This window comes from Empidonax traillii, unplaced genomic scaffold (genome assembly GCF_003031625.1).
Source record: "Empidonax traillii isolate 1590-97213 ecotype Southwest subspecies unplaced genomic scaffold, ASM303162v1 scaffold263:size1499331, whole genome shotgun sequence".
Taxonomy (NCBI): Eukaryota; Metazoa; Chordata; class Aves; order Passeriformes; family Tyrannidae; genus Empidonax; species Empidonax traillii.
This window is the reverse complement of record NW_020955456.1, coordinates 1,160,996-1,187,055: the sequence shown is the minus strand read 5'-3', so window position 1 is coordinate 1,187,055 and position 26,060 is coordinate 1,160,996. Positions and strand designations below refer to the sequence as shown.

General features: G+C 47.7%; 1 protein-coding gene across 9 annotated transcripts in view; it reads left to right on the top strand.

Moving 5' to 3' along the window:
* RNF216 (ring finger protein 216) overlaps nucleotides 1-26,060 on the top strand; it is a 76,405-nt gene that overhangs the window by 12,634 nt on the left and 37,711 nt on the right. For 8 of the 9 annotated variants that reach the window (XM_027889489.1, XM_027889487.1, XM_027889484.1 and 5 more), the window contains 12 exons: nucleotides 2,019-2,147; nucleotides 3,222-3,358; nucleotides 3,895-4,755; nucleotides 6,420-6,496; nucleotides 10,153-10,255; nucleotides 11,130-11,294; nucleotides 12,280-12,394; nucleotides 12,687-12,826; nucleotides 13,740-13,790; nucleotides 14,733-14,870; nucleotides 16,032-16,180; nucleotides 16,628-16,706. In XM_027889489.1, coding sequence (XP_027745290.1) covers nucleotides 2,081-2,147; nucleotides 3,222-3,358; nucleotides 3,895-4,755; nucleotides 6,420-6,496; nucleotides 10,153-10,255; nucleotides 11,130-11,294; nucleotides 12,280-12,394; nucleotides 12,687-12,826; nucleotides 13,740-13,790; nucleotides 14,733-14,870; nucleotides 16,032-16,180; nucleotides 16,628-16,706 — 2,082 coding nt within the window. In that variant the 5' untranslated portion in view covers nucleotides 2,019-2,080. Of the gene's footprint in view, nucleotides 1-2,015; nucleotides 2,148-3,221; nucleotides 3,359-3,894; nucleotides 4,756-6,419; nucleotides 6,497-10,152; nucleotides 10,256-11,129; nucleotides 11,295-12,279; nucleotides 12,395-12,686; nucleotides 12,827-13,739; nucleotides 13,791-14,732; nucleotides 14,871-16,031; nucleotides 16,181-16,627; nucleotides 16,707-26,060 lie in introns of all 9 variants that reach the window. The other variant, XM_027889480.1, reaches the window with a different exon arrangement.

The window sequence follows — 26,060 nt, the reverse complement described above, 5'->3', positions numbered from 1 at the left end:
AGCCTCTGTCTGCACTGCTTGATGCCGTGAGAGCTGATTTGTGGCTTTCCCAAATGTCCTCGCTCCTCCCCAGCAGCCTCCAAGTGATGCTTCGCGGTGTTCGCTCGGTGACCTTGGGAATGCTGGTCCCATCCCTGCCTCCGTTTCTCCGGATCTTAAATGGCAAGAAGAGTGGTGGTTTTGTTTGCTAAATGACTCACAGGGCTAAGGATGGAAGAGTAATGCACAGGACTAGGTGGTAGCTATTCCTAAGCACCAGGGAAAATACAACTGTAATAATGTGGGTGTGACCTTTCAGAAAGGCCAGGGTTTTCACCACGTGCACTTGCAGCTCTCAAGCACCTGCCTGCAGTGATGAGAACGGTGCTTTCATGCCATTCTGGCAAATAAAGTAAGGTTTATTTCTCCTTATGAGGCAGAAGCTGAAGAACCTGGTGGAAATGCTCCCCAAATCTTGCTTGTCAGGCACTTTCAAAGCATCACTGTACCAATGATAATCTCGGAGTTGCTCCCTGGGAACAGGGTGTTGTGCTGAGGTCTCAGAGCTCAATACAGGGGTGGTAATGCTGGTTAGTAGAGGCCTCTGCAGTTCCCTCACTCAATGTCCCACTAAATTTGGACCATCACCAGTGCAGGGATCAGGTGAGCATGGCTGTTTGTAGCTAAACCTTGAAACCTTTCTGCTGGAGGTTCCCTCTGGAGAAGGCTGCTCCTGGCACTGAGCTGTGCTGCTGGGCTTTCTTAAGTGCTAAATTGTACATTTTTATTTTTATTATTGTATCCTGTGCATCTGAACTGATTTCTTCATTTTACTGCCCTAGCTGCAGATCCTGTTCCCTGCAGAGGACGTTAAGTAGAATTACTGAGGAGGAATTTATACTGCTCTTGTGTAGTAGCAAACAGGATTTTATAGCAGACCCATCATTTTCTTCCAACTTATGCATCAATAAATATTTAATAGTACAGATTCCTCTGTGCTGCAATAAGGAGATGAATACTTTTCAATAAAAAGACCTTCTTCTTTCTCCTTCCGGCGATCAAATTGTGCTCAGAGTTTCTGCATCTGTTCAGCCTCTCCATGATAGGGATTGAGAGCTTTAAGCTGACAGAGCATAAAATGGAAACCTCCTGTTCAGGTTGCAGTGATTCCTCTGCCCCCCTAATCCCGTTTGGGAGCCTCTGGTTCACTGTGCCTCTCTGAGAACAGATTTGGGTGGCAAAGTTTAGTCCCAAAAGCTCGGTCCTGTGAAGGAACCTGATTCCTGTCATGCTCTCCTTTTTGGATCGAGAGCAGATGGTGTATCCTGGAATTTGTAGCAACCCCTCACTGTAAATCAGGGAGATCTCTTCTTTAGGATAGCAGATGGTGTTAGGAACGTGTGCTGTGCGATGTGACTTGTTCCCGTGCTGGCTCCCAGGGCAGGCACAAACCATGCACTCGCTGCCCTGCCAGGGGTGCAGCTCCCTCCTGACGTGCCAGTAACGTGGGTGTTGTGGAAGTGAGCTCGACTTCACGGCATTAAGGGTGGCAGGGGTGGTTGTGATGACATCAGCTGGGATGTTTGAGATGCAGGTTTAGGTGGAGCTGCCCTGTGACTGCTCAGGCAAGAGGCTTTTGCCCCTCTCACCAGCTGATGGTGGAAGGAGCACTGCTGTGTGTGTTGGTGCATCAGGTTTTGGGCTTACTGGAAACAGAAGATCCACATATGGGGAGGTGTCGAGTCCTGTCTGGACAGAACTGCATCTGTCCTCACTTTGTGATTGCACAGCTGTAAGAATCTTGGTGTCTTCTCCAGAGAAACTTCTCGGGCTTGATTGCACTCTTCAGTCGACTGTCTTAACTGTTGGAACAGAAGACAGACATGTCTGCTCTTAGAAGAGGGTACAGAAAAATATCCTCATGATGACACTGAGCTGGGAGAAGCCCCAAAATGTTCTGGTGGCCTGGTCTTGAGGAATTGTGTTCAGGGTGCAGTTGAGTTTGCTTTACTCTCTCCTGGTTTTATTTTACCTTCCAGTTCCTCGTGTGAGCCTGACTGCCATGCCTGGGCACTGACACTTGTGGGTACAGCTGTTTAAAATGGCAGAGAGAGGTGGGAATGAAGAAGTGATTAACTTGAACAGCTTCCGCAGTCACAGAGGGAAAGGTGAGTACTGAGCTGGGCCTGTTTCCAAAATTCTCCTTACAACCATCAGGATTCACAGCCACTAAACTCTCAGGAGTGCTGTTGCTGGGAACTGCTGGTGGTCTGTTCTGCCCTGTCACACACTGCTCTGTTACACTGACTTAGCCACCTCCAGAAAGCTTTTTTTATGTTGTGCAGTCATGCTAAATATTTAGCTCTTGCCTTTCTCATGTTGTACTGCCTTAAGGGAGATTGCTAACTTCGTGGGAACACCATGTGGAGGTGTTTGAGCAGATCCAAGGTGGATCCATCCTCCTGAGGTCCCCACAGGAGAGAGGCTGGCCGTGCATTGGCACCCCTTCCTCCAAGAGGGGAGTTCAAAGTGATGCCTGAAAGGGGATAAGTGAATACTCATGCTAAAAAAATAAGCCAAAACTTGTCAAAATTGAGGACAAGCATAGTTGTATGTTCTCTCTGTGGTACAGAAACCCTGTTTCTGCCTTGAATATATCACTTGTGTTCAGTAGCATCTGTATCCCACTCTTGACAAACCTTGAGGGACAGGGTTGTCACCTATTAGCAGGATATCTTTTGCACCCACAGCCACAGACCCTATCTCAGCCCTGCACAAGGTACTCCTGCAAAGTCTCGCTCTTCCAGAAGAGGCCCAATTGCTCAGAGAACCTTACCTCTCTGCTAGAATGCACTGCACGTTAATAAAACAAAATGCAGTGCTCCAGAGGTGCTGAAAGTTCAGGGCTTCTCTGCAGAAGTATGGCTTGTTCAGAATAATTTGTGCAGCAGCTTGACTTGTGCTGAAGTTTGGGATAGAAGACCCTCTGGGTGAGTGTCAGTGGCTGTTCCTGGTGAGCTGTGGCTGTGCAGGTGTTTTGCTCAGGCACAGAGGGAGGGAGGAGTGGCTGTAAGAGTAACTTGCAGAGGAATCTTTGAGTGACCTTTGAGTGCTTCTTCCCCGTTGCTGCAGCACAAATGTGAAGATGGCTCTTTCAGGTGTTTTGGTACTACGTGTGCCCTGCAAATTCCAGTTTTACCTTGAGCCAAGAGCTAATTTTAGCTTTACTTGCTGTCCTGCAGACTGGGTGAACCGCAGGGACGAAGGGCTTATCACGATATCAGATTCCTCGGATGAAGAATTGCCCTTGTTGCTGGAAATGCCGGAAAAGCAGCAGCCTGAGGAAGATGATGATGATGATGTGGTCATCTTGGCAGAGGTAATGTTTCATTCTTGTAGTTGCTCTGCTTTGTTCATGGCCTGTAAAGCTAAGCCTTGTGCAAACATCTGATGCATTCCTCTGAGTCCTGTGTGGTCACAGCAATCTACTTAGGATGTCTGAAAGAATGTTGAAATGATGGCATTTTGCTGGCTTTATTTAATCGTCTTTGGGCACAGGAGGGGAGGACTAGACTGTTAAAACTACTATGTCATCAGTTAGTTCCTTGTTCCCAGACAGTTTTACTGGGAGGGAAGTGGATACCGAGGTGAGCTTAGGAAATTGTCCCACTCTGAAAGTCCTGTGCATCCCAAATTCTGCCAGATGTTCTCATAGCACCCAGGGACAGGCCGAGGATGGAGCTCGGTGAAACAAAGATATGTGGGTTGCAGTTTTGTGCCTTATTAAGCCTCTTGCTAAACAGACTGTGGATCTGCTCCCCACCAGACGTTTGATTACACGCAAAAGTATCTGGAACAAGGATTCTGACGTGCAGACAGGAATTCCTACTTACCTCTTGTCCGTGTTCTTTTCAGACCCCGAAGCATCAGCAGCCTCTGCGTGCCAATGTCATCAGACCTGCTGCTCCGTGGCAGGGTGCAAACACTGTGGGAGAAGGAGGATCTAAAGGTGCTGTTGAGCCCTCGGGGAGCACAGACCCTCAGGATGGGCAGGATTCAGCCCTGCTGGGCCGGGGAGACGGGTATAATCACGTGGTGGAGAGCAGTGCTGGACCAAGCAGGGATGAGAGTGTGAACTTGGCCCTGCAGCAGCCTGGGCCCTCTGAGCTAAATGGCCCCAGCTTTGAACTTACAGGTAACCAGGAGCCTGGTCCGAGTTTGGTGCCACCAGTAAAGATGAGTCCACAGCCTCTGGTTAACCCAGAAACTGTGAGTCTAGGGAATGCAGACCTTCCACCACAACAGGAGGAGAAGGTGGAAGCCCGGGGACGGCAAGGAGAGAACGTGGAGCCAGAGCAAAACCTCGAAGGAGCAGCTGCTGCAACCAGCACGGAGCAGGAGGCCCAGGAGAACGGCCAGGCGGAACACCGGCCCTTCCCAGTGCTGGAGGACGAGCCACGTGCTGTACCAAGTGGTTGTGCTCCTCAGCAAGGGCAGCCAGAGGCAGAGCCGGGATCTTTGAGGGCTTATGGAGAGAAGGCTCCTGGGCCAGCCTTCCCCCGGCCAGAGCCACAGCAGGATGGGATTCCAGGCCCTGCTTCTCCCCAGCCGGCGCATCCGCCTGAGGAGACGGGTCCGCAGGGAGGGAGGGACAACGAGCAGCCTGGCCCGGCCTTCCCCGCACAGGGCTCTCAGGAACTGGGCTCCAGTAACGTGCCAGAACAAGGAGCTGCTGGGCAGGAGCAGGACCTCACTGCGCTGCTCATCAGAGAGACAGTGAGTATCCCCAGGGCTCGTTTGCCTCCTGTGTGATGTTTTCAGGCTGGTTTTTCAGGGTGTGTAGAGTTTCAGGTGCTCACAGCACAACCCTGGTGGCTCCAGCTGCAGATCCTCGTTGCTTTGGCTGATGCTCAGCCCAGCACCAGGTGAGGAGCGTGTGATGAACCGTCTTGGAAAACTGTTCTTGGAAAACTGTTCTTTGGGGTGGAAATAACACGGGTTGGTTCCCTGAAAGGTACTGCCCTCTTGGATCTGCTAGTTTGGTTTTGTTTGGCTGATTCCTAACACAACTCTGTGGAGCTACATTTCTGTAGAGAGGTAAAGCTAACTGAGCAACCCTGAGACCCCAACACTGGCAGAGGGATAGAGGGTGGGGTAGAGAGAGCTTAGAGATGTGGCTGAGAACCAGGACTGTTTTCAGCTGCCTCTCCTTCAGTAGTTTGTTCTGTGGCCAAGGGGTAATAGTTGCCCTTGCAGTGTGGATTTCCAAGCAGTAGCACTGAGGGATAACTGGATAAGCAGCATGAGGACTCATGTGTTTACACGCTCCTTGCTGACTCTGCACGTGAAGTTTGGCATGAGGGGCACAGGCTACTGAACCACCAAGAAGGACACTCCTTATCCTTTGGTATATTCAGCAGCTTGGGCAACGTGGTGTAAATTTGAAAAACAAAGCAAAATAAAAATGTGGTGATGCCTGTGTCTGATGTTTGCACACTCCTCCCCCTTGATTGCTAGGGAGGAAGGATCCTTCTTGATGCCTCATTGAGTGTTTTTTTTTGCAAACAGGCTTATTCTGCTGCATCTGTATCTTACACCACCCCCAGTCCTTCCAAGTCTTCCCTCCACATCCCATATCTGATTCTGCTTGGGAAAACTGGAGGTTGAGGAAAATATCTTTTTTTTTAATTTTTTTTCCTGCTGCAATTTTTTTTCTAGCAGTCCAACAAAATTCAGTTCTGTTCAAGTCAGACCTCTTTGATCAGTGACTTTGTTTGAGGTGGGTAAGAAGCTGCTATTGCATTGTCAGGGTTGCTTGACAACCCTGACCAGTCCAGTCTTGCAAAGCAAAATAGCACATGGTGCAATCATTTGCAGTCCTTGTAGGGGAACGTGAGAGAGAACAGCAAAGAGTGTTCTCTGCTATGTGACAAATGCTGGGAGAGCCTTCCCAGAAATGCCAGTAAAGCTTAGTTGTCTGTCCTGGTCTCGTTGCTGGTGTGTCTGGGTGCTTTGGGTGGGTATTTGTGGTGTTGGGTTTATCCATTTTGCTGTGGAATGTTGTATTTCAGCACACAATCTGGAGCTCCTTGAGGTCAGGCTGAAGGTAAATATTAGCTCTGCTTGTGTTGTAGATCATACCTACGTGCCTCCCCCGTTTCCATCGGGTCTGAATCTCTCCTCAGGGCAGCTGCTCGTGGCCTTTCACATCACTACCCACACTCTGCCTTTGAGAAAGAGCTGTTAGCAGTCGTGCTGTGGAGCAAAGGAAAGCCAACAGCTTGCAGTAGCCAGGCTGGATGGATATAAATGACCATTTTGTCCCCAGTCTCAGGAGTGTGCCAGATAATTACCCATAAATCCCTGTCTTTGGTGCTGTTGCTACGTGTGCTGCTCAGCTCCTCCAATACCTACCTAACCTTTCGCTTTCCCTGCTGTAGGAAGCAAGATTCCCAGATGTGAAGAAGGAATATATTGAAGAATTAATCATCATCAAGAACTGCTATGACTTAAATGTGTAAGTACAGGAACCGCAGTTTGTCCTACAACCTGCAGCACATTTCCATGTCCACACCAGCCAGTGATGCTGTTCCAGAGCACATCCAGTCTGGGACTCAGCACTGCCCTGACACTGCCAAAGACCAGAAGGGTTTTGGTTTTTACTTCTAGTAGAGCTATTCCTAAATCCTCTATAATCCTGATGTTGTTCTGTAGCTGGAGGTTTTTAAGCAGAGATTGGATGTGGCCCTTAGTGCCATGATATAGTAATTGGAGTTGGATCAGGGGTTGGACTTGATGATCTTGGAGGTCTTTTCCAACCCAATCTATTCTATGATTCTATGATTCTATGATTCTCTGCTTTTAAGATCATGTGCTAATTTAAAGATATCACATATAATTTTGTCTTATCTAGTACTAGGGTTCTTAAAAAAAAGTGAGTTATCAGGATCAAAGTGTTGAGATGACTTCTATAAAACATGGTACAAAGGTGGGTTGTTGAGTTTTGAGTTGGAGACGATGGTTCCCTGCCTCTTCATTTCCCTGTTTTTTGGCTTTTTCCAGGTGAAGCTGATCCTGGCTTGGACTTCATTATTTAGTGTCATGATGTTGGCTTTTATCCCCTTTCCTTGCTTAAGTAGCAGCAGTGCTGTTTGAGTTCTCTCACATCACTTTTTACAGATAAAATAGAGCAAACAGATTTAAGGGCTGGTAGGATTGGTTCTAGAGATCTGCTGAAGTACTAATTTTGGTCAGACTGAGCAGAATTACAAGCTAAGAAGTGAAATAAAAGGAGCTGAAAGAAATACTAGTATGAGGACTCCTGCTTTCCAAATTGTGTTAGCAGCTCAGGGATACCTCAGTGCTCATTGTGCTGGAGATCCCTGGGAGTCGTGTTGGAGTCAAAAGTTGTTTTTTTTAAAAAAGAAAGTGATTAACCTTATTGCTGAGTTGCATCATCTCCCTGCCCTTCTGGGTGCATTTGGCAGAGCCGAGGAGCGAAGGATTGCGTGTGCTGGCACCGGGGGGAGAGTGGTTTGAAGTAAATCACTTGTGACTGGTGTCTGATGCTTGGTGGCCTCTCTTTTCTCTCTCTGCAACTGTCAACTGCTGTCTCCAACACATTATACAGGAATGAAGAATAGGTGTTGGTTGCCAGAGTATTCACTTGTATAAATCCAATGCCCTTTCCAGCTAACTGGGGCACTAATTAAGCAGCGTTTAAGCGCGTGAGGCTTAGAATTAGTTATTGGGCCATAAATAAGTTAACTGGCAAGGAACTAAGGATGATCCCATTCGTTGGGCATAGATTTCCTATTCTGTTGCTTCGCCTGTGTTGTGAAGTCGTGTCTCCAAAGTAGGGCTTGCTTAGAAAGTCATCAGACTGTAACTTTTCTTGTCTTTCCAAAATGCTTTCCCTGCTGTGGTGGAGCAACTTTTGGGTGTCCATACCACGGACTGGGTGCCCCTCAAGGTGAATGGTTGTGGTGGGGGGTGTAGAAGACCAGCAGGGCCATTGCTTGGGACGACTGGTCTGTTGAGGTTGGCCATCTGGCTGCGAGAGCCTCGCAGACAGCGTGAAAAACCTCATCTTTGTGTCCTGCGGGGATTTAGCGAGGCCCGACGGAATTAAATCACACTATCGGCTTCCATCAGCCTTAATGTGCTCCTTCCCTTTCTGCTCCCGAAATCTCTTCTCTGCCATTGTGTGCCACAGACCCAGTGAGATGAAAAGGTGCTTCCAGGCTTCCCTGTGGGCAGCTACAGTGTCTGCTCAGCGGTGCGTTACCCACTTACTGGATGATAAAGATTTCTTCTCGATATTTTTATTCCTTTAACCAAACTATCTTTTTGAGTTGTCGCCGCAGCTTTTGTACGAGAACAAATGGGTCAAGGCACTGGTCAGCCTCGCTGGCAGGGACTCTTTGATCTCCACGGTGTGTCAAGCTGAATCAGGCTCGAAATATAATAACTAAGGGTGGCTGGGTTTGGGCAGGGATGAGGCTTTTAACCAGCTCTGTGTCCTGTGGTGCAGATATTAATGAACAGTGCCCATGAGTGTGTGTGGTTGTGCACCGGGGACCCGCTTAACTAATTGTCAGACACTGCAGGTTAACATCCCCCAAAACCCTGAGTGCTGAAATGGCAACGTGCAGGATGGTTCAAATGGATCCCGGTCGTTTGGGTGGAGCTCCTTGAAGTTTCCCTTGTCTGGGATTAAAACAGTTATCTTCCACCAAAGGGATGGGGGCAGCTGGGAGTTGAAAGCTATTAAATGCCCGGTGGTGCCCAGATATTTTGTTGCTTTCCCCTCCCCAAATGATCTTCTTAAAACCCGACTGATGTGAAAGATAAGATGTGGGAGCTCCTCTTAGCAGGGTATCATCTATTCAGCTTTTGTGTGCTGGAGCATTCACACTCGGTCAAAAGCTTCTGGCTCAATATGTCAATACCCGATTAAGCAAAAAGAAATGCCCCTGCTTTGAATGTGAAAGCGGGGCTAAAGTAATCGTGCCTTGATAGTGGGTTAATGCTTCCAGCCAGTTCGGATTTCTTAATTAGGGCCTGATTTCTGACATCAGGAATGTAAATTAGCCGCAATTATGTCTTTGCTGCAGCCTGGCACCTTCTCATTCCCGTAGTTTTGCAAATGTTAATTGCTTGTGCTGGCTCCTTTCAGAGGGATCTTATTCTACAGCTGGGGGAAACTGAGGAACAGCTCCTGTTACTTGACCCAGCCAGCACAGCTGGTTGGTGAGGGCTGAGCACAAGCTGTGAGAGTCTGATTGAGCCCGACAGCCTGCAGCAGGCTGCCCTTTCACAAGGGCTTCTGGGGTGTTTGTGGTCTCCAGCAATTGCTGCCTATTTGAAAACCGCTCGCTGAGTCTTTTCTGAGCTAAAATAGTCATTTAAACGACATTTACCTGACAGTTATAACTATTTGTGATAGGACCTCAGGTATGCTGCATTTACAGGCTATTATGCAATTTTGTCGGCAATTTTAGTGATTATTCTCTAAGTGCTGTTCTCACCAGACCAGTTTCTACTGGAATTTGGATAATGCTGGTGTAATTTCAAGCTTTATTACAATGAAACCTGTATTCAGAGGGTGTATTGCGTGTATACACAGTTTAAACGTGTTTTTGTTGCTGCTTTATTCGTAGAATCACAGAATGGTTGGAGTTGGAAAGGATCTTACAGATCAGCTGATTCCAGTACCCTGCCACAGGCAGGGACACCTTCCATTAGACCAGGTTGCTCTGGTTGCTTTAATGTGATGGTAGATTGAGAATGGAGGCTTTAATTCAAATGTGAATCTGTAATATTTTGTTCAGGAAGATATCAACCTTTCCTGGGTTCTGTAGGGCGGTTTTCTCTATAGATGATTGATAGTTAACCCATACAAGCTTCATGTATGTAAATTTAAGTATTGAAACACAGATCTATTTGCTTTTCCTTCTACAGCCACACAGCTGATCATTTTTTATTAAATTCTCAGTCATTTACTTGCAGTTTGTTCAAGTCTAAGACCTCCCTTGATCCTTACAAAGCAGGCTGTGACCTGCCTGTGTAGCCTCATAATTAAAGGCTACTAAAAATTGGACAAGTGGGAAATGAACCTGAGCTTCCCCAAGCCTGACGTAACTATATTTATATTTATATTTATCTTTTCAGACTTTGTAACTTTCTTCTGGAAAATCCAGATTACCCAAAGAAGGAAGGCAGAGTGGTTTTGAATCCCAGCAGCAGCCTGCTCGCCAGCCAAGATGAGACAAAGGCGAGTGAGAGTCTCCTCATCTCCAGTGTGCCTCTGGGCCAGTCTGTTCAGCCTGAGTGGACCTTGGGATGTCTCCTTTGATTAGTGTGTGTTTGCAGAGTGCTTGACTGGGCTGTGCTTTCACAGGAGGCCTCTGGGCATGTTTAAGACGGTGTTAAATAGCAATAGTTAGCTGCTTGCAAGATGATTCCCAAGACTTTGCTGTTTTGCTGTGGCAGAGCTGCAGTGTCTGCTCCTTTGCCTCCAGCGAGCCCCTCTGCCCTGCCTGTCACTGCCCCATCTGAAGTGTTCATTTGGATAACTGAGCCAAGAATTCCACAGTCATTCTCCCATGAAGTAGCCTCGGCCCTCAGGTCTCTCTGGTGAGGCCTTTAGGCATTGCCTTTTGGTCTCTCAACTGCAAATCTCCCGACAGCTGCTTGATTTTTTTTTTGTTTTGTTTTTAAAAGTCCATTTGACAAAAAAAGTCCTCTGAGCTTTGAGTGTGTTGAAATAGCTCTCTGTAGCCTGAGAGAGATATGCTGGACACCTCTTTCTACCCTTAGAAGCATCTTACAACCTCGAGCCGAATAAAGCTTCACCCTTTATGGTAACCTAAATATTTCCTCTCTTTGCTGTCCCGTGCAACCACACACAAAATGGTTTTAAACTACATTTTACCTTGTGCAGGTCACCTGCACAGACCAACAGGCCGCACACCTATGCCATACTCTGGTTATGTAGATGATTGTTCTATAGGTGCTCAGGTTACTGGGTGCCACCTCACCTGAATTTTGGGTGCTCTCGCAGAAGCTCCTGACCGCTGAAAGAGCGATTTGGGGTGTTCTTGTGTGTGCTTAGAGCAGCCTTTTAATCTCTTTCATTTTCTCCTCAGGTGCCTAAAGTGGACTACTTTGACTTTTCCAAACTTGCCCCCCTTGACCAGCGGTGCTTCATCCAGGCAGCTGACCTGCTCATGGCAGACTTCAAAATGCTGAGCAGCCAGGACATCAAGTGGGCACTGCACGAGCTCAAGGGACACTATGCAATCACACGAAAGGTTCTCCAGCTCGAGTCTGTTTTCCTTCCTAGGCTTATCTCTCGTGTCTGCTGAGAGCACTGAGACGTCTTTTGCCTTACTGTACCATCTGCTAGTGTGTGATTATGGGGTTTATAATAATCTTCCTTTCCTTTTAAGAAGTTTTAATCCATTTAGTAGAGATTTTTTTGAAATTTATTGGCCAGACAGAACGCTGCAGGAAGTTTTTACTTTCTCTCTAATAGGAGAGCTGGGGAAACGCTGTGTCTGGTTGATGGTGGGTGATGCATTAAACTGGGAAGTGTTCCCCCTACGGTCTCTGCTGAAGTGCAGTATAATTGCCAATAAAACCTAGACATTTAGCTAAATCTGAAAACATTTAACTGCTGCTGTTAGTTAACTGACTGCATGGAATTGAAAAGAAGCCCAAGCCTCAATGTCCTGTTCCTTCTAATTATGACTTGTGGAATGAGTCCTGTATTCCACATAAGAGCTTTGCTGTAATGGAGATGCAAAGACTATTGTTTTAAGTATCAACAAACCGAATGCCAGTGTGGCTTCGAGTTTTTCCACTTGGATCTGCTCCTCTGATACACTCCCCTTGCTTGAGTTTCTTTCTCTGCTATTCCGTGACTTAACTAAGACAAAAGCTTCTTGTCTCTTCACTCGATTGATTGAGCACTGAGTATTTTTAACCTCGGTTTTTTAAACAAAAAAAATAAACAAAAAACCCCAAACCGACTTTGTTTAATACTGCACTGCAATGCAAGCTATTAAATGAGGTGTTATGAAGTACCATTCAACTGGTTTGTTTTTATGGAATGGTTACTTTATGAATACATAACAAGGTGAGCAAAGGAAGGATGTAAAATTGCCTCTATACTGGGTGTTTGGCTTTCTAGTTTTGGATCAGTCCTATGCCAATGTTTGTACTGTGCTTCAGCTCGAAGTATGTGCTTTTGCTTTCTCCCAGGCACAGGATTCAAGTCTGTCTGTTGTTTTCTAGGCCTTTTCAGATGCTATCAAAAAATGGCAGGAGCTGTCTCCCGAAACCAGCGGGAAACGGAAAAGGAGGAAAGAAATGAATCAATATTCATATATAGACTTCAAATTTGAGCAAGGTAAATGCTAAGCTGCGTGTGTGTTGTGTTCTCTGCGTCGTTATTGTGAACAGAACTGGCTTGCAGCACAAAGCACTGTTCTTAAAAAGGGGATGTGGTCCCAGAACAGCCGAGTTTCTGTCACTGCCTGGTATCTGTTTTGGAGATCCTCTTCATTAGTGCCTCTGCTCGGTACAGTGCTGTTTGAGATGCTGGAGTTACACAGCTGGTGGTGTGTGGAGGAGGAAGGGTTTGAGCTTTGTTCTGGCTGCTCCGTTCCCATTTCTTCACTGTGCCTTGAACTCTGCTTCAGGGGATGTGAAGATTGAGAAGCGCATGTTCTTCCTGGAGAATAAGAGGCGGCATTGGAGGTCCTATGACAAGCTCTCTCTTCTCCCACCGGTGCTACTGGAGCAGGAATTCTACGAGCAGAAAGTGAAAGAGATGGCAGAGGTGAGTGATAGGAGCTGCTTTAATCTTCTGGTGCAAACAACTTCAACAACTGTCAAGGTTTTGGCCCTAAATGTGAAAATCTGTCTCTTACAGAAACTCAAACACTGAACTAAATATTGAATAACTATGTTTGCCCCTTCCCTACCTGTTAACACATATGTCTCTTCCCAAGTAACTCAATTTGAAAGGAAAGAAGCCAAGTACAGAGTTTCATATTTACTTAAATGTGCAGCTGCTACTTGTGCAAACACCATTCTGGGTCTTTTTTTTTTTTTGCTATGAAATGGTAAAAACTCTGCTAACTAATCCTCTCCTCTAACTGTTAGCAGGCTTCTCTGCTGCGTTAGGGCTTGTAATTGCAGCTCAGTGGTGGTGGTGAGTAATGAGCAGGCCCAAGGCAGGCTGTCCACTCACTCTCCCTTCCACAGCCTGGCAGTCCTGTGGCTCCAGAAGGGCTTGTGCTGTGCTGAGAGCTGTGTGCCTGGAAGCAGAACCCTGCAACACCCATTCATAGGCTGAGGAAGGGCTGAATTCCCAGCTCTGCACCCACAGTCCTCTCTCTAAAGCAGCTCCTTAAAGATCCTTGTCTCCCAGGCAGATGGATAGTGTCTCCTTTGAAACACAAAGCTCATGTTCTCTGGAGGGGCCCCTTGGGTGAGATCATCTCTGCCCATGGAAACCTGAACCAGCCAGCCCTCCATAATATAGAATTTAGTTCTTTGTTCTTGCTGCCTTTGCTTCTCCCATCTGTTTTAGCTGAATCATAAATAGCTTAATGGATTGGAGGGCTGGGCTGAGTGATGTTATGAGCAGGCAGCGAGCCTTTTATGGTGGTTTGCAAGTCCTGAGATAATGTAAGTTTGGAAAATTGCTTTATCTGTTCTGTAAATACAGATGCACGTCTCTCTTGCAGCATGCAGACTTCCTCCTGGCTCTGCAGATGAATGAGGAGCAGTATCAGAAGGTCAGTATCTATAATGTGATCTGTTGAGTTCAGCTTATGCATAGCCACTGTTTTGCACTTCCCACTTCTCAGATTCTTTTGGCTTCCAGAATGGAGCTTTTCTGAAGCTCTCTTTGCACCGTGCTGCTCTTGCTGAGCTGACAAGACCTGTGTAGTGTGTGTTGGCTGGTTTTTAGGAAAAGTAGATGAGAGCTGAGGCCAGCAAAGACAGTATTGATGCAGGTAATGATCTGCAGTAATTCAGCTTGTACCTTCACTGCTCAGAACAAACAATGCAATAGAATAGCACCAGGCTGGCTCTTGCTCCCACCATTACAGCTGTTTAAAACAGATTCTCTACTGTTGGAGCTCAGCCAGTGGGAAGGCCTTCCTCACTGGCAGAAAAAATTCTTTAAAAACCTCACAATTAGGTCTTCAAGAAAATTTAGAGAACTTCTTGTGGGTTAAATTTTTGGTCTCAGTGCCCATTTCTCTTCAAGCTTTGGAGAACTTTTTTAGCAGTGGCAAGGTTCTCCACCCCTGCAGTGAAGAGGCCAAGACGAGGTCTCTCCAGGCAGATGGTAAATGTCCCTTTAGAGGGTAACGGATCTGAGCCTGGGTTTTCCCATGAGGGGTGTACACTCTGCTGCTTCCCTGCAACTGCACCTTCCCAAACCCAAGATGCTTCTCTGCCCGCAGGCCAAGAATTATTAATTACCAAGTGTTCTGTAGCTTTTTGGAACCTGTCAAGCAGGACAGTAGCTATAAAGTGACTTAAAACTGCGTTTCTGGTTGTGCTTAGGGAATTTTGACCACCAAATAGGATCTGTGATGGAACAGTGTATAACAGTGTATGGTTTTTAGGGTTAATGCTGGGGTTTATGGCCTGCAGTTGTGTATGTGTGTGTGTTGCTATAGCTATGGATGTTTTGATGCTGATGCTGATTCCTCTGGTGGCTGCAGGATGGGCAGATGATTGAGTGCCGCTGCTGCTACGGGGAGTTCGCCTTCGAAGAGCTGACTCAGTGTGCAGACGGTCACTTGTTCTGCAAGGAGTGCCTAATTAAATATGCTCAGGAGGCAGTTTTTGGCTCTGGGAAGGTAAGAGTTTCGTAACTTGGACAAGGGGAAAATGGGTAGATTGCCGTTGGGACGTGACAGTGCTGTTTGTTTCATGTTGTTGCTTAAAGCAGATGTGCTTCCCAGGAAATATTTGAATGGAGTGGTCTTCTGAAATCCAAGTCATGTGAAGCCAACAACTTCACAATGGGATCTTTGCACAGGATTTCAGTGTTAGTGACCTCCATTTTTTGTGCTCTCTGCTTAGCAACTTGATTATTAGGAAAACTTTCTGCAATGTTCATAGTAACAACAATAACTTGTCTGGGTTTGATTTTTTACTTAATAAACCAGCAATATCTGCACAGAGAACACTTGTCTCTCTCTTACTTGGCCAGTCTCCTCCTAGCTGAGTGTTTATCCTCCATTATATCAATGTGATCCCAACTTAATTTGAGGGTTGGTTCCTCTATGGTACCACTAACCTTCTTAGCCTCTGATTTAGGTAGCAATTATCCTGGTGCTTAACTGAGCTATAAACAAGTCATTAGCCTGCGCTGAGGTAAATGTGCTCCTTTGCCTCAGGATATGATGCTCAAACTGTGGGATGCTGTTGTGCTCTGGGATCTGTTTCATGTAAATGTATAAACTGGCAGCTGTATTTTATATGACTTAATTGAAAAGAGTGCACCACGCTGCTCGTGAGCAGAGTGCTGGTTCTCAGCAGAGAATGTACAACAACAAGGGGCCAAGATGTGGTCACAGTGGACTTGGAATGAGCTGTGATCCAGTGTTTGTGTGAGGCCTGATTTGTTTAGGTAGTCTCTTGTTCTTTCTGTAGTGAACCCATTCTCTGCCGATCATCTTGGGTAGATTTAGGTTAGGTATTGGGGGAAAAGATATAGTGTGAGGCCCTGGCACGGGTTGCCCAGAGAAGGTGTGGCTGCCCCATGCCTGCAAGTGTCCAAAGCCAGGTTGGATGGGGCTTGGAGCAACCTGAGCTAGTGGAAGGTGTCTCTGCCCATGGCAGGAGGGTTGAAACTGGGTGATTTTTTAAGGTCCCTTCCAACTCAAACCATTCTGGGATCTGCTCTTATTCTCCCTGAGCAAGGCTCTGCTCTGGTTTATTTGGGAATGTTCTGGGTGCTGAGTTTTGCTTTCTGATTGTATCATACTGAACCTGAGTTCTCTTCCCAACCCCAGTCAGAGCTCAGCTGCATGGAAGGCAGTTGCACATGTTCCTTCCCCACCAGTGAGCTGGAGAAAGTGCTTCCAGAGAACATCCTCTGTAAATACTACGAGAGGAAAGCTGAGGAGGAGGTGGCTGCTGCCTGTGCAGATGAGCTTGTCAGGTGAGTGTCCTGCAGAGGATACTGCACTTACTGCTGTAGAGGATTGTTCCCTGAAACCCTAAATGTGTGCTGACTCTGAGATAGGCAGCTTTCAAAGAGCTTGGATTATAAATTCAGGCTTCTGCCTTCCCAGGTCTGTTTTTATTCTGCCTTTGACTAGGAGCAGATTAAAATTCAATAGACTTGTCTCCCCCAAGACTTGCTTGCCAGCTCTATGCTGATCCTCTAAATTACACGGTCAAAAGCAGTGCTGAGCATATAATATTTTGATTGCAAACAGGAAAGTGATCGAAGAAATATGAGCAAAAAGGCAGCAGTCAGCACATCCTGGCGACAGGCGTTGGGTTGGCAGCCTCAGTAACTTCCACACAGCTATTTGACTAGATCTGCTTTCAGCAAAGCTATGTTTGGCACTCTGCATTAATGGCATCTTATTTTGGGCTGCAGGTGTCCCTTCTGTAACTTCCCAGCCTTACTGGACAACGACGTGAAGCGGTTCAGCTGCCCTAATCCCCGCTGCAGAAAGGTAATTGGGGGTTATTTGCCTTTTGGTCTCCTCTGGAGTGCTGGGCAGGAGAGCTGGGAAGACAATCCACACTTCCCAGCAGCAGGTGAATGAATATCTCACGTGGCTCCACAGGGCAGCAGCCAAAGTGTTTGCTGGATCCTCCTGATATTCCCAAGTGCGTGGCTGGACAGATGAATTTCAGGGCGCTGTTGATAGAGAGCAGGATTCCTTTCTTTTCTTGAAAGATGTTGGCTAAAACAGCTTGTGGATAGTGCAGATTGTTGTGTTCCTATAGGCAAGTGGTTCAGGTGAACAAGGCACTGGGTGTTTAAAAGTCAAAACCAAACCGTAATCTCTTATCTTCTGGAGAATGAGCTGAAACAGCCTTACATGCAATCCTTGAGGGAATTAGAATCTGCTTTTTTTTTTTTTTTTCATGTGGTCACCTGAATAGAGATCCCAGTTGGAAGTGACAAAAAAAACTTGACTGGGAGAGCTGGCTGAAATGTCAGCCATTCCAAGGGCACAAGATCTTTGTGCTCCTCTCAGTCTGTTAATGGCCATAGCAGGAGAATCATCAGGCCAAGTGGGGGGATGGAGTGGGGGAGAACTCGCTGCTTCTGCACCATCTGTGCTGGGGAAAAAGAGGAGCACAGAAATGTGTTTCCCAGTCTTGTGAACGTGTGCAGGACCCTTCTTACGCTGCCAGAGAGCCAAGGCAGGGCAGCATCAGCGTTTGCCACTGAAGCTACAAGGCCTCTTGTGTCACTGTAGCCACAACAATGAATGTGATTTGGGGAACTGTCTGTCTCCCAGCAGAGATTTCTGCTAACCACTGAAATTCCTCTCGAGGGCTTTAGCCCTACACTTGCAGCTGCCATAGCTTTGGGTTCTCACACTGAGGTGGTATCACCGTTTGCCTGCATTGTCTGGAGAAGCTGAAGTTGCCAGGAGCGGACTTTGCGTTCTGACATGAAAATTGAACTGGCTGCAGGGAGAAACCTGCTTGTGAAAGATGCACAGTTCCAGTTCAGATCTCTATAATCTCCTGACAGGTTTTGCTAACATCTGCCCCTGGCATGTGGGAAGGGGAAGTAGAGCTGATGGATTGTCCCGGTGTTGGAGCGAGGACGTTGGTTAGGCACTAGGTGGCAATGTTGATTCACGTTTAAATATCAGTTTTTTTCTTACTGCTTTTGCAAAAACCGAATTGTTTTCAGAATGTTGGTATGTCAGCACCACAGAACAGAATTTAGGCTTGAAAAACACAAAGCCTTCAGTGTGCAAAACGAATTGAAGTAGTTTTTTTTCCCTAAAATGTGTAATGCAGCAGAGTAGCTGTTGTAAGAAGGATCAGTGCTGAAATGCTCCTTTCCTTCTGCTTTGCTGTTTCATTTCCTTTCTAGTGTACTGCCTGTTCCCCCCCCCTCCCCGGGGTTACAGCATTCCAGTGGGCTGGATTTCTGGTTTCCTGGACAGCTTGTGTTGATTCATTAGCTGAAAATCTGCTGAGTAGCTTTGTGCTCTTCTTAGAAGTCTTTAACGACTTTAGGATTTGAAGTCGAGGGTGAGGAATTTGGAGAGCAGGATGTGGTGTCTCACGGCATCAGCTGCAGTGGTTCTTCATGTTCCTGCTATCTCAGTCTCTCTCCAGAATGGAGAATTTCAGTTTAATGCTCTTGCTTGCAGGAAACAATTGCCCTTAGGGAGGAAAGGGCTAATCTGGGGAACTCCACAGAGGTTGGAGAGGATGCTTTGGCTTTGCAAGCACTGCCTCTGGCAGACTCTGTGGTGGTGATGACTGATCCTGGAAGGAGTCCCTCTCTGCTTGGAAGGGCTGCACTCTGCACAGCTGAACCAAAAGTGAGGGGAAGTGTGGAAAGGGGAAGGTCAAAGTGTGCCTCTCCCAAAACCTCAGGGCCCTTCCAGGGTGGGGAGAGGAGGACCAGATGGTGGACCTGTTGTATTCCTGTGTTCCATCACCTGATCCTTTGTCTTGCTTTGGGAGCTCATGTGGATACTCTCAGGCTTTCCTTCAAATCTTGCAGGGAGGTTGATTCATATTTGGGCCAGCTGTGGATAATGTTGTAAAGCAAGTGGTGGGAACCAGCTGGAAGCTTTAATTTTGGCTGTATGTGGGCTCAACAATAAGAGCTCTACACATAGCCAGGTCACTGCTTATGCATCTCACCTGTAGTTCCAGTCATTTGAGCCTTGCAGGGACCAAAATGTGGCAAGCTGTAACCTGGGCAATGGGCAGAGCTGGCGGTGCCCTCGGTGAGTGCCCAGCAGGATGGGGGAGCAGGAGGATGAGCTGGCACCATCTGCCAGGGCCACTCTGGCTCCAGCTGCGTGGAGTTAAGTTTGGCTGCTAGCTAGGTGGCCAGGGCTTGAATCTTAACATCACAAACAGCAGGGTGGAGGAAAAGCTCACTTAGGCAAGGAAAACTGTCGTGCAAACCACCCTTTCTGTGTGTGTGCAGTCTGAGCTGGTGCTGGGGCAGAGGCAGCTTTTGCTCAGACCTGTCCCAGTATGGAGGTTTTGCTCTCTAGTGGGTTGCTGAGTGCATGCAGAGCAAATCTTCCTAATGACAGGAGTTTTTTCCAGCCTGCTTGGTGAACCTCCATCTTGGAGGGCTCCCTGCACGGGAGCAGTGCTCAAATTTATCATCTTTAATGATGTGCATTTCCCCTACCGGCACTGCGGGGGAACCCAGAGCTGGTGGTTGTGCAGAACGAGGGAAGGCACGTGTTGCTCGTGGAGTTGTGCAGCACTGGGAAGTGAGCGTGCACTTTTGCACGGTGGGGGAACTGCTGTTTCCCCCCAGGAAAGGGAGCCCATCCTCTCTGCTCAGCCTCCCTCCTCCCAGGACACCCCACACTGTTGAAGACAAGGCTTTTGTTCCCGCCGTCCCCGGCGCTGCGTCGCGGGAGAGGGAGATGGTTTCCCCTCTTTGCAGTCTCAGCACAAAGCACTGCAGGGCTTTCAGCCAGCAAGAGATGGGGAGGTGAAAGCTGCCGTTGCCATGGAAATAATGCATGCAGGGAGCAGCAGAGGAGAGCTCAAAAACCCCCCAGCACTCATTGCACAGCCAGGCCACATTGCAGGGACTTGCATTTCCAGGACTTTTCCTTAAAAAACTCTTTTGCATAGTGTCATGTCTTTGTTACTTTATTGTACCGAGTTGTCTGTCTGGGTGCTGGTGGGGTGTAAGGGCTGATGGCTGCATGGTGTGGAATGGCACTGCTCTCAGCCTGGGCAGCTGCTGTTCCTGTGCAGGGCTCCTTAGTCCATCCTTAGTGGATTTTGGGGACTGCCTTTGCCTGCTGGGTGGCTGAACTGCCACACTGGACAAATGAGCCTTGATGTGCCTGTGTTACCTGGAGAAAATCTCTGCTCTTTCACCTTTTCATCTTTGGGTTAGGCTCTCTGGCCACAGCAATCCTTGTGTGCTTTAATTTGCAGCACTGAGACTTGGTATTTTAGGGCATGTCTTGTTAAGCTCCTAGAATGTCTCAGGATTGATTTTTTTTTTTTTTTTTTTTTTTTTTTTTTTTTTTTTTTTTTTTTTTTTTTTTTTTTTTTTTTTTTTTTTTTTTTTTTTTTTTTTTTTTTTTTTTTTTTTTTTTTTTTTTTTGAGTTGCTGGCTAGGAACAAATGCACCCAGCTGCTTTTAACCTTCATTTTCTGTTGGAATCGAGACAGGTTTGAACTTGTAGCGAGCTCTACCTGGTGAGCTGTGCCTGAACACAGCTGCTCTTAGCAGGGCCCCCACACCGCACCACTGCTGCTGTTAATGAGTGTAAGTCACACCAAATGCTTTGCAGAAGCATTTGGCCTGAGTGGTCTCGCTGAAATAAATTGTTTTGCGTGATCAACAGGACCTGAAGTTACAGAAGGAGGTGAGGGGCGTGCTGGTTGACACCCGTGGTCTCTGTACCTGGTGCAGCAATGGGACACAGAGCTGCTTGTGGTTCAGAAGTGGGTAACAAGGCAGCCCCACCTATGATCCAGTTGGGAGTGTTTTATAGGGTGCAGGGGGAAATGTTTGTGTAATCAAGCCCCCAGCAGCAGGGGATGTGTTCAGGATGACACAGCTGTCCAAGGATGTCATCCAACACATACCACAGGGCCCATTATTCTGTGCTAAAGGCTGGGCTGTGCTGCCCAGAGCTGCCCTGCCTGACTCCAGATGTGCTGTGGGTTTAGGCTTGAACTCTATCAAGGTTTGTCGCTGGCAGGGTGCATATGCAGCATGGAAAAAAAAAAAATTACTCTGGTTGGAGAAATTGAGCTTGTCCAAAATGCCTCAGAGTAGGATGTACGTACAGAGAATTATTTAATTCTCCTTGTTTTGCAACATGTTTTCCCAGCTGTTGAAGCCTGCTGTCTCGTTCAGCTTCCTGACAGCAGCACAAACATTTTGAGAGTCCCGTGGCCCCATCTCATTCTCTGTTCAGACATTCTTATTGCTGTTATCCGTATGTTTTTCCTTGAGCCTGTTTGTTTGGATTTGATTGTTACTTGGAGCTCGGCCCCGTGGCTTTAGTGGGGAGCAGAGCTGAAGGTGCCACCCGCTGTGGCAGGCCCCTCTAGGACCTCAAGGCCCAGTGCCTGTGTTTAAATTCCCATCCTCCCGTGTCTTTGGGAATGCAGATTAGGAGGATTTGTCGGGACAAGGAAGAAAAGAACCTTCCTACATGTCTTGGTAGAATCACTGAATGGTTTGGGTTGGAAGGGACCTTAAAGACCCCACCACGGGCAGGGACACCTTCCCTTAGACCAGGTCGCTTAGGGCCCTATCCAGCCTGACCTTGAACACTTCCAAGGATGGGGGCTTGGGAATGGAGCACTTTGGTCCAGAGGCCTGTCCGTGCTGGCAGAAGAGTCCAGCACATCTTTTCCTGGCTCTGCCACGTTCCTCCTCAGCGTTGCATCCCCGGCACCTCCTGCTCCGCCGCTCTCAGCTGCGCCCTTTTTTAAGCGAGCTGTGCGCCTGGGAACTCGCTCGCTCGGCTCCCTCGGTGCCAAACCCACAACAAATGGCGAGTTTCCGTCTGTCAGCTCAGCTCTGTGCTCAGCTCTGTGCTCAGGCTCTTCCACGGCTGGGCAGGCGATTTTCATTTTTCTTCCATAAAAGGACATTGGAGCCGGGCTGCAGCCGCGGGGCCGGGGCCGAGCCGCGGGCAGGCGAGCGGCGATGCTGATCCCCTATCTCCTCCCAGGGATGGGCCGCAGGGAGGGACCAAGGTCGAAGGTGGGGTTGAGGTGATTGTAGGCAGCAGATAAAACCCTGGAAGGTTTTATTGCCGAGTCCTCAAGGAAGGGAGATAACAGGAGAGTGGAGCAGTGTAGGAAGAGCGAGCACATGCTGACCCCCATCGAGCTGGGGAGGGTCAAGGTTGCCTGGGGAGCGTTGAGAGTTAGGAGATCTTCTCATCTCCAGCTTTGTGCTGGGCAAGCTGCTTATCCTGGGAGCAAACTGCAAGCGGAACAAGGGAAAGCCACGTGCCAGGGATACTCCCATACACTTTGATTTTTGCTGTGTGCTTGGTCTGGGCAGGAGCAGTTACAGGAATTGAGTGATGCCAGCAGTAGTGACTCCTAAGTGCCCCGCTGTAGAGAAGGAGGCACAATAATCAGCTCAAAATCACTCCTTGCCTTGTCTGTCTACCTGCCACCCTTCCTAGGGACACACGGGAACGGGCTGTACGAGCTCTGACAATACCCCACCTGCAAAGAGGGTAGGAGTGGGCTGGGTTAATTGCTATGGTGAGGTGGAGAGACTCCATCAGTGGGAGCTCAGGTGCTGCTGCTGCTTTAACAAGGTCAAGTCTATTTATGCAGTGGTATGTGGAAATGCTTCACTTGATAAATGAGTCTGACAGAGGAGGAGAGGGTGAAGCCCAGCCTGGAAATGGACCTGAGGAAAGAGGTCAGATTAAATGGGGTATCTGTCTCTTGGAGGGGAAGAAAAAAGCTGCTGAAAGCAGAAACTCAGACTAGGCCCTTTAGAAATAGACTAAGTCAGTGCAATTTCAAACAACAAAGCTTACTCCTGTGCTTGCTTTCTGCCTTTTATAGCAATATCCACTCAATGAAAAGGCAATTGTCCTGCTGTTCACTGACCAGTGAATACCTCTGTGTCAGGTCCATATGGGGTAGCAGTGCTACCTTCCCTCCAGAGATTTGTCCTTTGCCAAGGAAAGGTCCAGGAGTAATAAACTGGGCACAAGTTCATGTGGAGATGGAAATTTAAGCCTCAGCATCGTGTCTGACCTCTCCCTGGGCATAGCCTGTGACTGTTTAGGCAGAGGGGCCACTGGGAGCAGCAGCACACCTGCGGTGGTCAGTGCAGCGGTACGAGGACAGTGAATTTGGAGAGGAGCTGATGGACTCCGTGAGGGGTTGGAAAAGAGCACCCTGGCTGGGGTGTAAAAGGCCCTGAGCTGCCTTGAATGTTGGCAGAGCAGTCCCACAGCCAAACTGCTGGGGCTGGAAGGACCCTGAAAGCTGTAGTTGTGCTGAGGCTGAGACGAGCTGGAAGCTTTGCTTTTTCCTCCTACATCCCTTTGAAAATGAAAGGGAGGAGAGGTGTTCTTCCATTTCATGCAGAGAACAAGACAGGGAGAAATGTAACATGGTCACCCTAAATCTCTGTATGGACCAGGGAGCTCAGATTTCTTCATTTGTTGGATTGTTTGTTTTATTTTTAAACAGTGAAGCAGCTTCGCCTCTGTCACTTGTCCGTCCTCACAACAGGTACGATGCCACCAAGCTGCCCTGGGACTGCTGTGGAGCCCTGTACAGGTGCCCTCCATGGCAGCTAGAGGTTAGAACACCTTTGTGTTTGCACAGCATTGGAGCAAGGTTATCATTTTGCTGCTGCAGTGGAAATGGAGGTTGGAGAGGATGGAAAAAGGCTGTTCCCAAGCCAAATTAAAAACATTGTTCCGACCTTACTCAAGAAGCTCTATCTTCCCTCTCTTTCCTCCCCCTCACATTCCTGTCGTAGTAATCACTGATCTCTAACCTCAGCTTCATCTGCCACAGCTAACCACTTAAAACATGCACTTAAAAAGCCCCACAATCCTCATTTTGCTGTACCTTAGTGCTTCCAGGGCAGAGTTATCTTTGGAGGGGCATGAGTCAGCAGCAGAGGTTTGGAATAGCATCATGTCAGGGCAGCTGACGACTCCTCCAGGCCAGAGCCTGGGATGGCCTAACCTGGCCTGTGGAGTGCGAGGAGGTGTTTTGCTTCTCCTTTCTGTTTGCACATAAACAGATTTCAGCAGATGACACAGTCATCAGACTTCCTGAGCTAATAGAGGGCTGCTGCAGACCATGGCCATTCTGGAGGCTGTCAGTAGAGTTTGTTTCCTAATTTGGTCACAGTGTGCTCAGGGCTGGCCTGCTTTCCTTTTTTTTTTTTTTTTTTTCTCCTTGTTTCAAAAACACCCATTCTTTTCTCTCATTGTCATGGAGGGGAAGCTGTTTGTATCCGAGATCCTCCAGCTCCTCTCACTTCCTCTCTGCAGAGGAAGTGATACTTGAAAGGTCTCTGAAAACACCACGCAGTTCTGAAGCTCATCCCCCTCCAGTTTTTTTCCTCCTTTGCCACTCTTCCATGAGCTCATCTCAGTGAGCCTGCTGGCTTTTTTATCCCTTCTGGGTAGTCATCCGAGCCCTTTGTGCTGGAGGACTTTGGAGTAGTTCTCCTTAAGTGTTAGAGTGAGCTGTGCTGCAGTCAAGTAATTACACTGATAAGCTTGATTTATTGAAATATATATTTCAAGAGAGATGTGTGTGATTTCAGCTAATGGAAAGGGCACGGGTGTTGGTTTGTACAGTGTCACTTCACAAGAGGCCTGGTACCATGTAGGAAACTGTAAATGCCAAACACTAAGAAAGGAGACCTTTCAAAGTGAGCTCACATTTCTTATAAATCTTCAAGAAAACTAGGGGCCACCAACCCCTTCAGCAGGTCCCTGCTTTTTGGTGTTGGACCAGAGTCAGCAACAAACACACCACCTTCTTGGTGTGCAGGGGATGCTTCAGGCTTTCCGCTGTCCACGTGAGTTTTCATTCAACAGCAGAAACAGCTGAGGAATCAGCACCAAACCTGTGGGCTCCTTTATCTGGTCTTAGCAGGAAGAGAGAAAATAAAAGGAAATAAACCAGTTCCCAGGTGATGCAGTTCCAGCAGCTTTATTCAGTGCCACAGGCAGGCTTGTGTGCCCTGTGTGGGGGTGAAGCTGTTGCTGTCGAGGGAGCTGCTGTCAGCTGGAGAAGACTCCCTGGCCTTGGAAGCACAGGGAGATGCTGGGTTTACCTGTTCAAACCCAGCTCTATTTTAGGTTCAGAGTACATGTCATAGACAGCTTCATCAGAGCCTCGGGTTAAGGTGTGCCCGGAGCAACTGCATCAGTGGCATTAAAGTTTTGGCTGTAGATGGGCAGGTATGGGCTGGTCTCTGCTTGAGTTCTCTGGAGAGAGAGGAAACTTCAGTGTGTGTCATGTGTGGGGATTCCAGGTTACTGCTGACCTCTGAAACATGAGTAACAGAGAAACGGGAACACGAAGTGGTGAGGCAGCAAGTTTAGAGGGGGAAAGGAAGGTGAAGCACTAGTTTACTTCTAATTTAGTAAAAATCACCTCTGTGTGTCATTCCCATTTGCATATTATCCTCTAATTAGCCATGACTGACTCACCCACCACTTCCACCTGAAAGGAATGATATGTTTTGAAGTGGATGGTGTATAATCTCAGTAGGCCAGCATTTCTGCTCCTCCTCCCCCCTCCCCTTCCAATGCCCCCCAAAACACATTCTCCTATTGCTTTTAACCTTCAAGCCTCTCTTCTTCTGCTCCCTCTGTTACTACTCTTGCATTATTAATGGAACTGTAGCAATTCAGCCAGAACACTGACATTACTAATTACTACTTGTAGCAGAGGAATGGGGAGCAAGACAGAATCTGGGTCAGGAAATGTTGTCATCATAAAGTGATAGCATCCAAATGGGGAGCAGAACTCTGTACGAGCAGGTTTGCATTGGAAATGTCTCCTTCCCCCCCTTAGCACACGGAGTGCATCCTCCTTGCTTATTTGCTGCTTGCAGATGGGAAAACCACCTCACGCACACAGAAGGGTTAATGTACCTGTAAGGAATGGAGTGATGGGTTGTGCTCTGCCTGGCAGCACTTCAAGCATCACAAAATTCATGTGCTCCTCGTTGCTGGAGCTGTAGTAGGAAGCCCCTTCCCCTGTAGGTGTCAAAGGCTGGGGAAGCAAAGGGGCTGTGTTTGGTTTTGCATTCAGCGAGAGCCTGTCGAGCTCAGTGCGTTCAGATTGTCCTTGGTAGTACCAAGGGC